Source organism: Chaetodon auriga, chromosome 22 (assembly GCF_051107435.1).
Source record: "Chaetodon auriga isolate fChaAug3 chromosome 22, fChaAug3.hap1, whole genome shotgun sequence".
NCBI classification, from domain to species: domain Eukaryota; kingdom Metazoa; phylum Chordata; class Actinopteri; order Chaetodontiformes; family Chaetodontidae; genus Chaetodon; species Chaetodon auriga.
In genome coordinates, this window is record NC_135095.1 from 9,583,064 (window position 1) to 9,598,310 (window position 15,247).

Sequence of the window (15,247 nt, forward strand, 5' to 3'; positions counted from 1 at the left end):
ATGACGGCGCTCTGCTAGCCCGGTGCTCAGCCTTTACTGTCTCGACTCGCAGCACACAGGCTCCGCTCGTCGTTTGGAGAAATGGCAACAACAGTCAAACTGAATACTGGCGCACAGTTTCCCATTGTGGGACTGGGAACATGGAAGGTGTGTTTATTTTTATTCTCTTGAGTTGTCCTGTCTAGTTAGCTAATGGTTAACTTGTTAGGTAAGCTAGCTTGGCATGTTGCCAGAAAGCCAAACTAGAGACTGTTACATAAACGCGTCGTTAAAAAAAAAAAGTCCACACGCCTTCGTCTTTGAAAATATGAATTCATCAGTCATTGTATTGAGTATTTTACAAGTAACAGTGCGCTGACCTTTTTTTCCCCACTTGGCTCAACTATAACTGATAGCAGCTGCGGCTAACGCGCTCCAAAAGCATGTTTCTAGAAGCATGAAAGGACGTGTGCAAAACGTGCTGGGTCAGGTTAGCCTGTTGACTGACGAGCAGGCGTCACCTTTCCTCACTGTTAAACAATTATTCACCCGCAAGTGTTGTTGTACACGCGAATAAATATGTAACCTCATCCTCAAAGTACTTGCGCTGCTTTTTATCAGTCCTCAACAGCCAATTTCATTTCATGTTCTGCTGCTGTGGTGATTATTAAATACAGACTTTGTTGATCGCCAAGAGGAAAATGACAGCCTGTGCATGAGGTTCCTCCAACAATCAAAAATGCATGTTTGGTTCAATAAGAATTGGCCCCATCGAGCTGCACTGTGACAGACAGCTGAACAGTTTGGGGAAATGCAGAGGATACATCAAGGATAACTGAAAGTGAAACTTAACTAAGTGTTGGGCTCTTTCCCAACCAAAGAGTCCCAAGATCTTAAGTGGGGGACAAAATCTGGAACTAAAAGTCCATTTTCAACAGGGACAGTGGGTTTGATGCACAGTTTTATGTGGGTTACACTGAAGCAGAATGAAGCAAAATATAAACTGTTAATATGCTGCATGCCGACAGCAGGATTGTGGCTGAATTGTCTTTTTTGGCTGAAGAAGGTTCCTAACAGAGCAAAGTGACCCGGAAAAGACATAAGACGTCATTTGCTGACTTACTCAATCTCACCCAAGATAAATCTTTTGTTTACCACAGTGACTTAACCAACCCTGTCCATTAGTCTCCTCCTGGCAAGGTCACGGAGGCGGTGAAAGCAGCCATCTCAGCGGGTTACAGGCACATTGATGGAGCGTCTGTCTACAAGAATGAGGTGGAGGTGGGAGAGGGCGTTCAGGCCATGATCAAGGAAGGCGTCGTCAAGAGAGAGGATCTTTTCATCGTCAGCAAGGTGAGCACATGCATGTCCTGCTGTCTGTAAACTGTGTTTTAATAGTGCATTGTTGAGTGTCAGCTCACTGACTCCCCTCTTTCTTTCTATAGCTGTGGTGCACTTTCCATGAGAAGTCCATGGTGAGGCAAGGCTGTGAGAAGACTCTCAGCGATCTTAAACTGGACTACCTGGACCTCTATCTAGTGCACTGGCCCATGGGTTTCAAGGTGAGCATGCTATTGTCGCGTCAGCAGTGTGTCTTGAGCAAATATGCACAGAATTTTAAACAAAATGTCCCTGAAGTAAAATAATCCTTTCTATGTGATCCACACTCTACATTGCCACTGTCGTAGTAATTTGGTGTAGACCTGAACACTTTTAATCTCTTCATCATGTTACAGGCTGGCAGTGAGGATTTTCCTCTGGACAGCGCAGGAGAGACGATCAATGATAGCACTCACTTCCTGGAAACATGGGAGGTGAGTTAAAGTGGCAGTCTTTACACCTGTAGTCAGTGGTGGTAACGGCAAATGCGATTTAATGTGCAGGTAACAGAAATATTACAGTGCTGTCATCAGTGGGCCATACGCTGTTGTTTCACCTCATTCTGCAATGGATCGTGACAATGAAAAACTATGAGATGATCACTTTTCTCAGGGAATGGAAGAGCTGGTGGATGCTGGTTTGGTCAAAGCTATTGGAGTCTCCAACTTCAACAAGGAGCAGATTGAAGCCATCCTCAACAAGCCAGGCCTCAAATACAAGCCTGCCAACAACCAGGTACACTAAGACACATGTTTACCTCAGTAAAGGCACCTTCCATTGACATTACTTCTCTGTACACCTTTTGTGGAGGAGATAACGCATTTCACCTGAAAACCTTAAGGGCCCGCTGTGGTTTAAACATACATATGCAGCCTTTTTTAGATATCACGTTTGAGTTGAGGCTCCTGAGTTGGAAGAAAACATACATTTGCATTCCTTAAAGGTCCAGCTAAAAAACGTGTTGCTGCTGCCCACAGCAGTACATTGCTTAGCTTAGTTCAGTACTCCTGCTGCCTCTCCAAACCGGGGACATGACAGCCATCATCTACTGTCACACAGCCCCAAACCTGAACTGTCCCTTTAAAGGGCAAGATGGCAGGATCCGCCTCGTCCTTTCAGGTCTGATAAATGGACGTCTTGTTAATGCGGAATGGGCCGCAGCAGTTCTCCCTCGGGCAAAACCAATTAGCCGAAGTGACCTTATATTTTTGCTGTTTTTCAGAGCCATTGTTCACCATCAATGTCCTGGTTTGTCTGGTCTTGTTATATATTAGATTACAGCACCATTTCCCTTCTGCCATTTGTCACCATCCACATCAAACACAGAACAATAGACTCTCATATATTGAATATGAGCCAATTTTCCCTTATGAAAATGTCAGATAAATACAGCAGGCTGTATTGGCTTATGCTTAATGCAATCACCCTTATGTACTCTTGTGCCCATCTTATAAATACGAGCAAACTTGCCTTTGCACAAGCAGGAAGCAGGAAGAGAACTGAATGCTGTAGTTTAAGATGATTTTTACATAAATGTCGTAAGTGTGTCCCTGAAAAAGACACTAAATTGAACAATTTGAAACCATGTCCACAGCCTCACAACATGCAGGTGTATTCTGATGGCCTGAATAATGTGATATATGTGTTTTCCACTTGCTATTTATTTGACTTGGTTTACCCACATGGCTTCGGCAACACATGCCAAGAGTTGTGCGTTTGTCCCACCAGGTTGAATGCCACCCGTACCTGACCCAGGAGAAGCTGATCAGCTACTGCCACTCTCAGGGCATCTCAGTGACAGCTTACAGCCCCCTGGGCTCCCCGGACAGACCCTGGTCAGTCAGCATGACAATCACATTTGTGTCAAAATAATGGGAACCTGCGACAAAGTGGGTCACACTTATTTGAATGCCAGCTCAGTATTTGCCAACCACATCATGTCTGTCACATCCCTGCGGTTAGTTTCAGCTTGTGACTGTTGTTCCTCTTGACTTTGTACTTTGTCGTGTGCAGCATATTTTGGCACGGTGTACAAATTAACTGACCTTTTTATTTTGTTTGGTTTTTGACTGATAAAGCTTTATCATGTGCAGAGAATTAACTTTGAAAAAGTATCCCAACAGATGTTTTCACAGCTGCCCACCTTTTGTAGCACCTTTTGTTGTTTCCACAAATTTGTTCACCTTTGATTGTCAGCACAATATGAGTAATAAAGTGTGTGTGTCCTGTTAGTTATCCTGGATGATGTGTTTAAATTGCAGGGCTAAACCTGAAGACCCCTCACTGCTGGAGGAGCCCAACATTAAAGCCATTGCTGAGAAGCACAAGAAGACATCTGCTCAGGTACAGCCCTCACACACGCTCGAACAAACGAAACACGAAGCTGAGCCAAACAAGGTTTTGAACAATGATCGTGCACACACAGAAATGACGCTTGTTCCTCTTTTCTCTTGCATCTGCAATCTGTTGATTCTTTTAGAAAGTGAGAAAGATGTGGTGGATTGAAACACCATTCACACGGTCCTCTCTGTTATGACACTTGAAGCCCTGACCTCTGATCACGTTCCGTACCCTCTCCCCTCCCCTGCCAGGTCCTGATCCGCTTCCACATCCAGAGGAACGTGGTCGTGATCCCCAAGTCGATCACACCTCAGCGCATTCAGGAGAACTTCCAGGTAATTGGCTGAGAAATTGTTCAGATGTTTTCTAGGATTAGCCCTCAATCTGCTTCACTTACTTTCCCCTTTGGCTCGTGTGTGAAGACCGTTGTTTACATCTTTGCAGGTGTTTGACTTTGAACTAACTGAGGACGAAATGAAGACTATATTGGGATTTAACAGGGGCTGGAGAGTCTGTCCCATGCAATGGTGAGACTGTTGTTTGTAGCATTGTGAAGATGAAGTGTGCCAGGAAACCTTTGTTAATCATCCTTTTTTTTCCTCTCTCTGTAGGAGCAAGAAGCACAAGGACTATCCGTTCAACGCCGAATTCTGAAGTGAAAATGCTGATTTTCCACAGGCTTCCTCTGGGTGCTGGAGTTTGCTTCTCTACCTTCTAGACTGCTCGCTTTCCTGTTCTTTAGAGCAGTTTGCAGTGCTAGTGTGGCCTTGCTTCAGATTTTTATTTTCATGTTACATTTTTCAAAGGAAACTCCTTTTACTCCCTGTTTTTCTCTCCATAAATCCAAGTTACTGAATAGCCTAAATATGTGCCATACACAGTACAGGTGGTCTATTTTTAAAGAGAATAAGTAGCCACACGAAAAGATAAACTTATTTTTCATGGCACATCCAGAGAGGTATCATACTTCAAAGCACTCCTCATTTAACTTAACGTGTTTTCTGTTCGTGAGCAGGTTTATTTCTACCAGTTGTGCTGAAGCATTAGTGAGTGTAAATTAAAAGCACTTTCCCTCTGTGAAATTCAGGACAGATTACCGCGACTTGTCTTAGGATGACAGAGAACTTCCCACTGTTACTTGTGAGTCGTGTGTGGCACTTCGTGATCGTGTGTTAACCCTGTTATGAAATGGTTGCTTTCATTTCCCGTGTCAGCTGTTTTGGCGAGTGCTGAAATAAAGTCCTGTGGGAGAGGAGTTGGTGTCACTTTCCTAGTTTATGCGTCTTTTTGGCCACTAAGGGGCAGTAAACTGTGGACTGTAGAATCCAGTAGACTGGATTCTTCTTAGAGCTGTAATGTTTCGTTTTGATTATTCTACCTGTTCGTGTTTAAAAAAGGAAGGTATTGACAGAGAGAATGATTAAGAGTTGTTAAGAGGTGTCCTCTACTGACACCACCAGTCTCATAGAGCAGCGATGGGGTGTTATTACTTCCTGAAAGACAGGATATTGTGGCTGCCAACAAAGACAAACCATCTTAGGTGTTAGTCATGAGGACCAAGCGGTCACCCCGACAACATTGAGGCTGTATGAAACATACATACGTGATCATTTGTGAATCCTTTTTGACATATACTCCTTAAACTTGAAAACAATACAAAGACAATATATTAGATGTTTGCTCTCTCCATTGATTTTTAATAATATTAGTCAGAGTATCATTTTCCATTTCTGACAGTAGATCCTCATAAATCGTGCACACTGGTCCAGCACAAGCTTAGTCAGTGTGAAAATAATAATTCAGGCTCAGTCTTGAGAAGCCCGTCAGTCAGGACTGTCTGATGCGTTAGTACTCTGCATTCAAGGGGAAGTCTTTGTGTTCTGAGGCCCTGTGGAGAAAAGAGCAACACACGTTACTTGAAGTCTGTTGGTTATGATAATGGCTCCAGCAGCCTTGGTCTGTAGCCTACGAGAATGCCGTTAGCTCTGCTTATGTTTCTCTCTTTTTTCCCCCACCGGCTTCCCGTCTCCTCACCAGTCCATTTTGAATCCTCTCCAATTTTTATTCAAGCTTAGCATGGTCTTCATGTCGTCGTCACTCAGCTCAAAGTCAAACAACTGAAAGAGAAAGAACAGCTTCAACAAACCGCAGAGGCCGCCCTCAGTGTTCTGTCCAATGACTGACGTGCAACAATGAATACATGGTCCAGTATGAGCACAATATAAAACAATCAGATTCTTGAATTTTCATTTTCAGTCAGTGCACCTGGAAATTTTCCTCGATTCGATGTGGCGTTACTGACTTGGCAATGACAACCACGTTCCTCTGGATGTGGAACCTGATGAGAACCTGGTGAGAAGACAGTTCAGAAGCGCAAAGCGGTGTTTTTCAGGCATCTTCCTGAACATCTTAACAAGTTTTCTAGAAACAATATCTGTTTCTCTGGTTTATGCTGCACTGTCAGCTATGTTATCCAATATGAGACAAAATAATAATAAGAAGAATTATAATAATAATAATTTATGGGCGTGTTCTTTCTAAGAGAAAAAGGTGAAGATAAATACTAGGTAGACATTTCTTTCTAACCTGTGCTGGAGTCTTGTTGTACTTCTTAGCGATGGCCATGATCTTAGGTTCCTTCAGCAAAGAGGGGTCATCAGATGATGCCCTTTCGAACATAAGCACAGAGAAGAATGACTGACGGTCAGTATTCTCAGTAAAGCTGCTAAGGCTTGTCTGTGAGAGGTGATTATGGGGGGGTGCCTCTCACCAGGGTCTGTCAGGGGAGCCCAGGGCGCTGTAAGCTGTGATCGTGATGCCCTTTGAGTGGCAGTAGTTGATCAGCTTCTCCTGGGTCAGATATGGATGGCACTCGATCTGGAGGAACACCTAAATGCTTTAGCTTGATGTTCCTCTGTCTGCATTATGTTGAATCACAGTCTTGTTTTGTACCTGGTTGGTCACAGGCTTGTACTTGAGGCCTGGCTTGTTGAGGACGGCTTCAATCTGGTCTTTGTTGAAGTTGGAGATGCCGATAGCTTTGACCAACCCAGCGTCCACCAGTCTCTCCATAGCCTGTGAGACGCAGCGCATATTCCTGTTACCTTTTGTGGTGCATCTTGTTTTTTAAGGCCACATTTCATTTGATTTAAGTCTTCGTGAGTCACTTAAATTACCTCCCAAGTGTCCAAGAAGCTGCTGCCATCAGAAATTAACTTGTTGTTCTCATCTGCTGGAAAAACCTCATCCCCTGGCTGCAGTGGCAAAAATAGGGGAAGAAGTTGCAGAGGGGATGTCAAGCATGAAAACATGACAGTCTGAATTTAGAGAGGCCACAAAATCGAACTTTAGTTCTCTGTTTTGACAGAACATTGAAATTCAAGAAGCTTTAACCAGCAAGTGTCTGACAGCTTCGCTTGGAAACGATTAATTGACTATCAAAATGGTTGACAGTTGTTATTTGTATCCACACCTTGGCTCCCATAGGGAAATGCATGAGGTAAAGGTCCAGGTAGTCCAGTTTTAGGTCACTGAGTGTCTTCTCACAGGCTCCCCTCACCAGAGATGGAATGTGGAAGGTGCACCATAACTATGAAAAGCAAACAGGGATTTTAATAAACATGCTCCAGCTGTGTGATGTATGTTTATGGTGTTATTATTATTATTATTTTTAAGCTGCTGTGGCTGTTTTAACTTCATACCATACCTTACTGACAATGAAGAGTTCCTCCCTCTTTACCACCCCTTGGTCAATCATTGCATGAATTCCAGCCCCAACCTCTTCTTCATTCTTGTACACGTAAGCACCATCGATGTGCCTGTAGCCGGCACTTATTGCCACCTGAACAGCCTCCATGACCTTTCCCTGCTCTGCCTATTAAGGTGGGGTGACACAAAAATAAGGAGATACAGATAAACATCAATGCACTGAGTAAAATATGTCAGTGACAGCAGTGACTGTGATCTGTGTGTTGTTCTGGCGTCATATCAAGCATAAAGGGCATGCTGATGTTGCTGCTATCGCTGCTCAGGCAGAGGGCAGAGGGCAGTGAAATGTTTAAAGGTAATATTTACTCTCCTGCAAGAGATAATGTTGAGGTCAGCCTTTGAAATGAACCATTTTACAGTAACTGCAGTCCTGAAATAATAAGTTTCCCTTCTTCTGAACCTCCTTTGCAGCAATAGAGTTCATACAGACCATAGAAGCCCTGAAATTTCAATTATAAACCAGGCCCACTGACTGATTGATTGAGTTTTTGCCTCTCATCTTGCAGGGCTGACTTTGTTTTTTGATCGAAATGTTGGATGCAAGTGACAAATTATCGCTTGCTATGAATTGTAAATGGGAGTTGGGTTTTGTGAATGATGACAGGTTGATTATCAGAGTCACACTTTCACATAAAATGTCAAGTTTATCAAATCAGCTGACAGCTTCAATCATTCAGTTTGTGTTGTGTCACATTATGTTGTGAAGGATCAAAGTAAGACAAAAATGACAAAAACATGCCTCCATTTTCATCAAATCATGACTGTTTTACTCAAATCCGCTTTAAATTAATCAAATCACTTGATATTTTATCACATGCACTTTCATCACCTCCATCCATCCTGTTACTTCCGCCCCCTCATGCATCCATTTTTTTTTCTAAACCTTTTCTATGATAAGTATAAAACGGTCAGCCTTACCCTCCATGTTCCCAGACCCACAATGGGCATCTTTGCTCCATTGTTGAGCGTAACTGACGGTATCATGCTGGATCTTCTGTCACAGTTGTATCAGGATAAGTCAACCAGCAGCTGTCAAGCCTTGTCAGCAGACTCGTAGCAGACTACACTGAGGGAGGAGGCGGCCTGGTGTGTTTAGAGTCAATGAGAGAGGTGGGGTTCATGTGCAGAAAGAAATAAATGTTTTGGATTGATCAGCTGTGCACAACATGAACCCAGATTCTGGAGTTATTCCATCGGCAGAGAGAGGCTGCAGGGGAAGTGTGAAAGAGTTTTAACCACTAAGCTTCCTACATGTAGATATATCTGTCCTTCTGTGTCTTCATGTAACTCATCTTGATGCTAATTTTGGAACTTCTTTCTGACCCACAGCTTCACTGCTGCAATGTCCTCTGCTCTGCCTGCTTATCTTACCAGAGTACGCCCCCTACTGGAGTTTAACTTGAACAGCAGTGTTTCAGAAACTTATTACAGTGTGACCAACTCCAATGAACCCTACAGAAGACGTAATTAGACAAATAATATTCAACATAATGTCGTCTGAAAAGCTTGATGGAACCTTGGTAATTAGTCTCCTGAAGCTAAATGTGCATTGGTGTTTGGCTCAGAGGCAAATATTAATGTAACAAGATAATGTATCTTCACGTTAACATTAATTGAAACCATAAATCATATTAATCATTACTTGAAAGCCTTTCTCACAAAACACAGACACAAGCTCTTTTCACGTTTTATTCATTCTCCAAACATTATGCAGCCAATCAACATTCAGCTCTCACTGTGTACGTATACACACACACACACGCACACACACACACGCACACAAAGTGCTGACATTAGACAATGACCTTAACACAGCACTGTCTGTGAAAGATAGGCAACATGAAGAGCAAAGGTACTAAATATTGCACATAATGATCAGTTCAGGAAGCTTTTCAGACCGTTCAGCTTCACTGGCAGACGAGCCCAGGATTTTTTGTTTTTTTTTTAAACCATCAACACTACTGGTTCCAAAACAGCTGAGAGTGTACACAAACTTTGCCTGTGGCTAAGTTCACCAGCATTTGTCGTTGGACTGACGTTACTTCCCTGCCCTGACCGAGTGTCGGTAGACGCAACTCTGCAGGAAACTAAAACGAGGTAACAGTTGATAATGGCCAACTTGCACACATCTCAGGATGTGAAGCTTCATTTTCACAGCAAAGTCTGATGCAAGTTCTATCAATCGAAATATTATATGAGACTTAAGCTGTAATCTCTGCTAATCTTTCAGCTAAAGAATCAAAGAGAGATCATGTACAAATCCAGAATATACGATGCTGAGATGAGCAAAGCCTGGTTTTATATTAGCTAAACATTGATGTTGCAGTGAGAAAAATCACAGTATGGCCTAAATAGCTGCAGAATGAATAAATCTTATTGCCTCACAGCTCTCAAAAGAAAGAGTTGAAATGATCTTTTTAAACTTAGGCCATACCTGAGTGTAATGGATTGTACCATCAGAAGAAATGAACACAAGTAAACATAATGAACCTGGAAAGCTAAATAATGGAGAGGTATCTGGATCAACACGAGACTTAATATCGTGCTATAAGCAATAATGTGGATGAGTTATTGCTTGGAAGCAGCCATTTATCAGGCCAAAGGGGATGTTTGTTCCAGAGGAAATTACATACAGAAAATTACAAAAGCCACACAAAACCATCCTCTATTCCACCAAGTGATAAATTAGCATTCAATTCCAAAACCACAATGAACAAAACGCAGCAGTGTCCCCAAGTGGCTGCGCTCCGCGGAGCACCGTTTTCTGCCGCACTCAGGAGCAGTCAGTGAAGGTGGTCACCATGTTCCCTCTACGCTGGGTCACTGTCCTGCAGTGCTGCTTTCCCGAGCCGTGGAATCTGCTCTCAGTCCTGGAACTGTGCGAGTTAAAGGAGAACATCTTCTCCAAGTCCTCGAACATGTCATCGAAAAGTCCTCCGCCAAAGCCCCCCTGCTGAAACTGCCTCCTCTGTCTGTTCATAGTCTCCCGATGGGCCTGGAAGTGGCCGTCAAAGTGTCTCTTTTGGTGGGCTTGGCTCTGGGAGTGAAAGTGGTGTTGGTGTCGCTGCTGTTGACCAAAATGGTCAAAGTCTTTGAAGATGTCATCAAAGTTGAAGTTGAAGGACTGGAAGTGCTGGTTGAAGTTGTAGTTTCCTCCTCCTCTGCCGCCGCCTCCTTCTCTGTGACCCTCCCCTGGTGAAGGGCCGTGGCCAAACTGGTCGTACTCTCGCCTCCTCTTATCGTCTGATAGCGTTTCATATGCTGGTACAGACAAACATATGTTACATCACTCGCTGTGATGGCTGCTATGGCACTGCCATTCAAAATTTCCTGAACATTTTTAACACTTTTAGTTCAAGCTTGAGCAACGCTGATATACATATTATCTGTGTATTGTGAAATGAGAGACAAATGTTTGAACGGCTGTCCTATTGAACTGAAGCCAACATAAATTGAAAAGCAGCGTTTCTTATTCAAACAGTTGATGTTTCTGCTGCAATTTTTTTTTCAAAGACCAATTAGAGACAAAAATAGGGTCAGGAAATACATTTTAACACTCAGCTGTCACCATGACAGCATACGTTACCTCACAACAGACGTAAGACGAGCTATTGTTAGTGAGGAATGTCTCTTAGGGAAGAAATGAAAGGTATTCCTCCTTAAGACCCACAGCATCACAGGTAAACATTATGTAACCTCACTTCAGTCCCAATATACTTACCCATTCTGTACTTATATTCGCACTGAAGGCTATTTCACTAGGAGTTCACATTGCTAGACTTGATGTATATTGATGGTGAACAGACTTGAGTAACTGTCCATTGCCGGGCATTATGCAAAGAGACTCACTTACCCTCCGCTATTTCCCTGAACTTGGCCTCGGCGTCTGGGCCCTTGTTTCGGTCAGGGTGGTACTTAAGGGCCAGCTTATGGAAGGCCTTCTTGATCTGACGCTCGGTGGCATCTTTGCTCACCCCCAGTATGTCGTAGTAGTCTCTCTTGGCCAGGATGAACTCCGAGATCAGCAGAATGTTCACCGCTAGCAGCAGCACGGACTGCGCTGTGGCCATGGTTTCTGGTATCTTTGAGGCTGTGAAGAGAGCAGTTTGACAGCTCGGTTGACGACGTTTCACAAACGTCTGAGGCTTCAAAATTCAAAATACGGGTACTAACTAAGCAGGAATATAGGTGACATGACGTTATTCTACAGCGTTGTGTTGCTAGCTAGTTTCAACAGAGAGGCGTTAGCCTGGAGAAAATGACAACTCACTGTTTAGCGGAAAGAGGGAGAAACTTACATCAGCCCCGCTTTCAAAAAAGCTTTTTAATGATACTCTGCTGTTAGATAAACCATCCACGACAAATAGCATCCACACGTATTGAAAAAGACGGATTACCTGGAGAAGGAGGGACACACAGCCCAAAGATACCTCTATCAGCCGCCGACAACTCCAGCTGATGCGAAACGAAAGCTAACAACTGTTGACGAGCGCATTCCTGAGCCGTAACACCACGACTCGCAAAGCTATTGGTCCATTTAGCAACACAATGACTCTAATCGCTGTGATTGGTGGAAACGGTGCGCACGTGAAGCATGGGAGACACACCGAAAAGATGACAAGCGGAGCAAGACCACGTTACATACACTTCCGTGTTCGTTTTTTATGCGTTATTTTGGCATTATCAATTTAAATGTAAGACGTAAACATGTTTTCAACCCAGTAAATGGTGTTATTTGGTGTATAAGTCAACAGCTTTGAATATTTTGGCAAAAAAATAGCCGATTAATGGCTAAAGGAGACGTTTGTGTAATCTTTTTTCCCCTCCACGTCGCTGGGCTTGGTTGGAAACATAGCTGGTACGTAAACATCTTGACAAGTAAACGGAGTTAACGTCACATCCGCTATGACGACTTCAACCCGGAAGTGGCAGTTTATGAGCTGCTCAGTGTTTTCAAAAATGTTCGCCACAAACGTGACTCCGTGAAACGTTTTCATGTCGTTTCACTGCAGATATGCCGCGGTACTGCGCTGTGAAAGTTTGCAGGAACCGCGGAGGAAGTGCATCCAGAGAAGACAACAAGAGAATTAGCTTCTACCCGTATGTTGTCTGTTTTCTCTCCAGTGTGCCTCTGAGTTGATACGTTTGTTTAGTTTTCTGTTATGCTCCACACCTTTAGTCTAGGATAATAGTTATAGAGGCAATGAGAAGTTAACACTAACGGCAATAGTATATGATGTATGTCAAGGTTACCTGCCCTGCCTGTATAGGTACAAGGGGAGACTGACGCTGTTGCACTGAATCAGAATCATAATCGGCTTTATTGGTCAAGTGTGTGCGCATATACAAGGGATTTGACTCCGAGTTAAACATTGCACTCAAAGTACTGGCAGAGAAAAAAACGACATGCTGCTCAATGAGGTTAAGAAAGGCCAAAAAAGACTGAACAATAAGTCGTGCAAACATATAGAATAAATAATATATACTAGGGATGATGAGTGATGATAATGGAGTCATGATGATGTTAGAAATGCTGCAACATCCAAGTGATGCTGATACTCCTCCTCTGATACCTTGAAGAGTTTTATTTACTTCACGTTTCCATCAAAGGTTTCCCCTGCAAGACAAACCCCGGCTTCAGAAATGGGTGGACAACATGAAGCGGGAGGAGTGGACCCCGAGTCGACATCAGTATCTGTGCAGCGAGCATTTCACCGAGGACTGCTTCGATATTCGCTGGGGCATCCGCTACCTAAAGACCACAGCCATCCCGACCATTTTCCCCTCCACAGAGGATGTATGTATCTGTCTTATTTTTCTCAACATCCACCACAGCTCCAACATGAGGTCAGGGCTTGCCGCATATCATAAACCTCTGGAACGACAGCATTTTCTGCAAGTGGAAGAGCGCGCTTTCACTTACAGAAAAAAAAACAAGAAGGTTTACGTGTGCATCAAGCTCATTCCTCATTTTTCATTCTTTTGCATTGCCTGTGATTGATTGATCAGCACCCATCTTGTTCAACACAATTCCTTGTACATTGTTGCAGTATTGTGCTTGTACTTTGCTGCCTTTGCATAATCCTGATTAATGAAGACACGTTTTCTTTTATCTCAGGATGGTGAGAAAAAAGTGCCCACCATTAAAAGAAGCCCCAAGGTCAAGCCCAGGACTTTAGACATTAACGTTGAGGAGACAGGATTTGACTCTCCTCTCAGCAAGAGGCCTCTCATTTTGAGCAGGACATGCAAAAAGGTGCATTTGAGTACGACAAACATTGTTGCCGAACACACAGAGGTGATATTTGAACCACCTCTGGTATCGGACACTGGCGTTTCCTGTCGTTCAAAGCTGCCAGAGATACAGACTGCTGCTTGTGAGATACCAGGTGACAGTGGAATGCCAACAGTGTCCTGCCCCGCGCCCTCCCCACACACTGAGCCTCTTTCTGAAGTGCAGGCTGACTCGACCGTGACTGTGTTGTGTTGTGAGAGGTTGGACCCTCTTTCTGACGGAGAGGCAAACGTGGATGCCGCTGCCCTCCAGGCAGCACTGGGACAGGCTTTTAGCTTTGTCCCCGCAGAAATGGTCATGGGCGAACCCACAGGCTGCTTTTTGGAGGAGACAGGACCCGGTGACGGAGAGCTCATCTCCGTTTACGAGCACTCGTACTGCAGACCGGACACGGACAAAGATCAGCTATGGAGTAAGATCTTGAGTTTGCATGCGAAGATCTTGGAACTGGATCGCAGGGAAGAGAGCACCGTGGCCAAAATCCACGCTCTGGAGAGTGAGATAGCCCTCCTGAAGAGAGATGGCGCTGTTTTTAAAGAGAAACAGAAAGTTTTAGAAGATTATATATCATCTGTGTTGCTCTGATTCTGCAAGTAATTACAAGCTGTGGACTCCAAATGAGATTTTGGATGTGTGCATGCATTTCAGTTGTTACCATTGAGTCTCTTTTGCTGATATGTTGCACATGCCGCCAGACATAAAACACAGTAAATTGTGCGTTATTAAACTCTTTTGGTACTCGGTGTTCTGCAACATTGCTCTCATGTTTCCAAATTACAGTTGTGGACCTGTTTTTCGTCATGTGGGGGCACTGTTTGACCGTCTTTACAGGAAATGTTTCAAAGCTAATCCAAAGCATTGATTTTCTGAGCTCCTTGCTCTGCATTACTGATTGTTTTTTGGTCCATTATGTAATTTCTTGCTGCAAATGTGCTTTTCTTTGTTGTTTGTAAGGGCCACCATGAATCAATACCTTGCTATACAACTGGCTCTTTCCTCTTATGCTCTGGAACTAGTGCTTGCAGCTTTAATACACGTCAAATCAATTCTTTTTGACCGTGTTCATACAACACCATTCACACATAATGACTCATCTGTCCTGGAATCACTGGCAATCATGTCCATGGAAACCGAGGCTCATTTGCTGTGCTGTGCCTGATTGCCCGTCTTTCTGCGCAAGCTCCTGCCATCGGAAAGTAGTGTTATTTACAGTCAAGTCAGTGATGGATTTGCTTTGAAGTAGAATAAAGTGTGCTGTAAATGTGTTTCCTCAAGCGTGTGTTCCTTTGGGGGCTGCGTTTGTGTCCACTATGTCCCTTTTGATTGTTGTAAACCTCACAATGACATGATTGTGCATCAGCAGCAGGATTTATATCCCACTTTTCTACCCTCAGGCTCCGAATTAGTCATCATAGTATTTTGGCCAAGTGAAATACCTAATCCAGTTTGAAGCAGCTTTCCAGAATGAAATGCGCCATTGGCTGC

At 43.6% G+C, this 15,247-nt stretch overlaps 4 protein-coding genes across 4 annotated transcripts; 2 read left to right on the forward strand and 2 right to left on the reverse strand.

Moving 5' to 3' along the window:
* On the forward strand, positions 1–4,954 carry LOC143315081 (aldo-keto reductase family 1 member B1-like). Its single transcript, XM_076722534.1, has 10 exons — positions 1–147; positions 1,165–1,332; positions 1,425–1,541; positions 1,716–1,793; positions 1,972–2,094; positions 3,088–3,194; positions 3,621–3,702; positions 3,951–4,034; positions 4,144–4,226; positions 4,311–4,954. The coding sequence occupies exons 1-10, from the start codon at positions 82–84 to the stop codon at positions 4,351–4,353; spliced, it is 951 nt and encodes a 316-aa protein (XP_076578649.1). The 5' UTR covers positions 1–81; the 3' UTR covers positions 4,354–4,954.
* Positions 4,955–5,865: 911 nt separating this feature from the next.
* On the reverse strand, positions 5,866–8,530 carry LOC143314905 (aldo-keto reductase family 1 member B1-like). The gene is made up of 8 exons (XM_076722230.1): positions 8,386–8,530; positions 7,406–7,573; positions 7,172–7,288; positions 6,876–6,953; positions 6,652–6,774; positions 6,470–6,576; positions 6,286–6,367; positions 5,866–6,048 (listed from the first exon to the last, which is right to left on the reverse strand). The coding sequence occupies exons 1-8, from the start codon at positions 8,449–8,451 to the stop codon at positions 5,956–5,958; spliced, it is 834 nt and encodes a 277-aa protein (XP_076578345.1). The 5' UTR covers positions 8,452–8,530; the 3' UTR covers positions 5,866–5,955.
* A 612-nt stretch (positions 8,531–9,142) lies between these two features.
* On the reverse strand, positions 9,143–11,965 carry LOC143315290 (dnaJ homolog subfamily B member 9-like). The gene is made up of 3 exons (XM_076722914.1): positions 11,865–11,965; positions 11,321–11,557; positions 9,143–10,728 (listed from the first exon to the last, which is right to left on the reverse strand). Exons 2-3 carry the CDS (start codon positions 11,535–11,537, stop codon positions 10,241–10,243), a joined length of 705 nt encoding a protein of 234 aa, XP_076579029.1. The 5' UTR covers positions 11,538–11,557; positions 11,865–11,965; the 3' UTR covers positions 9,143–10,240.
* Positions 11,966–12,067: 102 nt separating this feature from the next.
* Positions 12,068–15,027, forward strand: LOC143314680 (THAP domain-containing protein 5-like). Its single transcript, XM_076721734.1, has 4 exons — positions 12,068–12,325; positions 12,480–12,567; positions 13,078–13,264; positions 13,586–15,027. The coding sequence occupies exons 2-4, from the start codon at positions 12,482–12,484 to the stop codon at positions 14,345–14,347; spliced, it is 1,035 nt and encodes a 344-aa protein (XP_076577849.1). The 5' UTR covers positions 12,068–12,325; positions 12,480–12,481; the 3' UTR covers positions 14,348–15,027.
* The last annotated feature ends 220 nt before the right edge of the window (positions 15,028–15,247 follow it).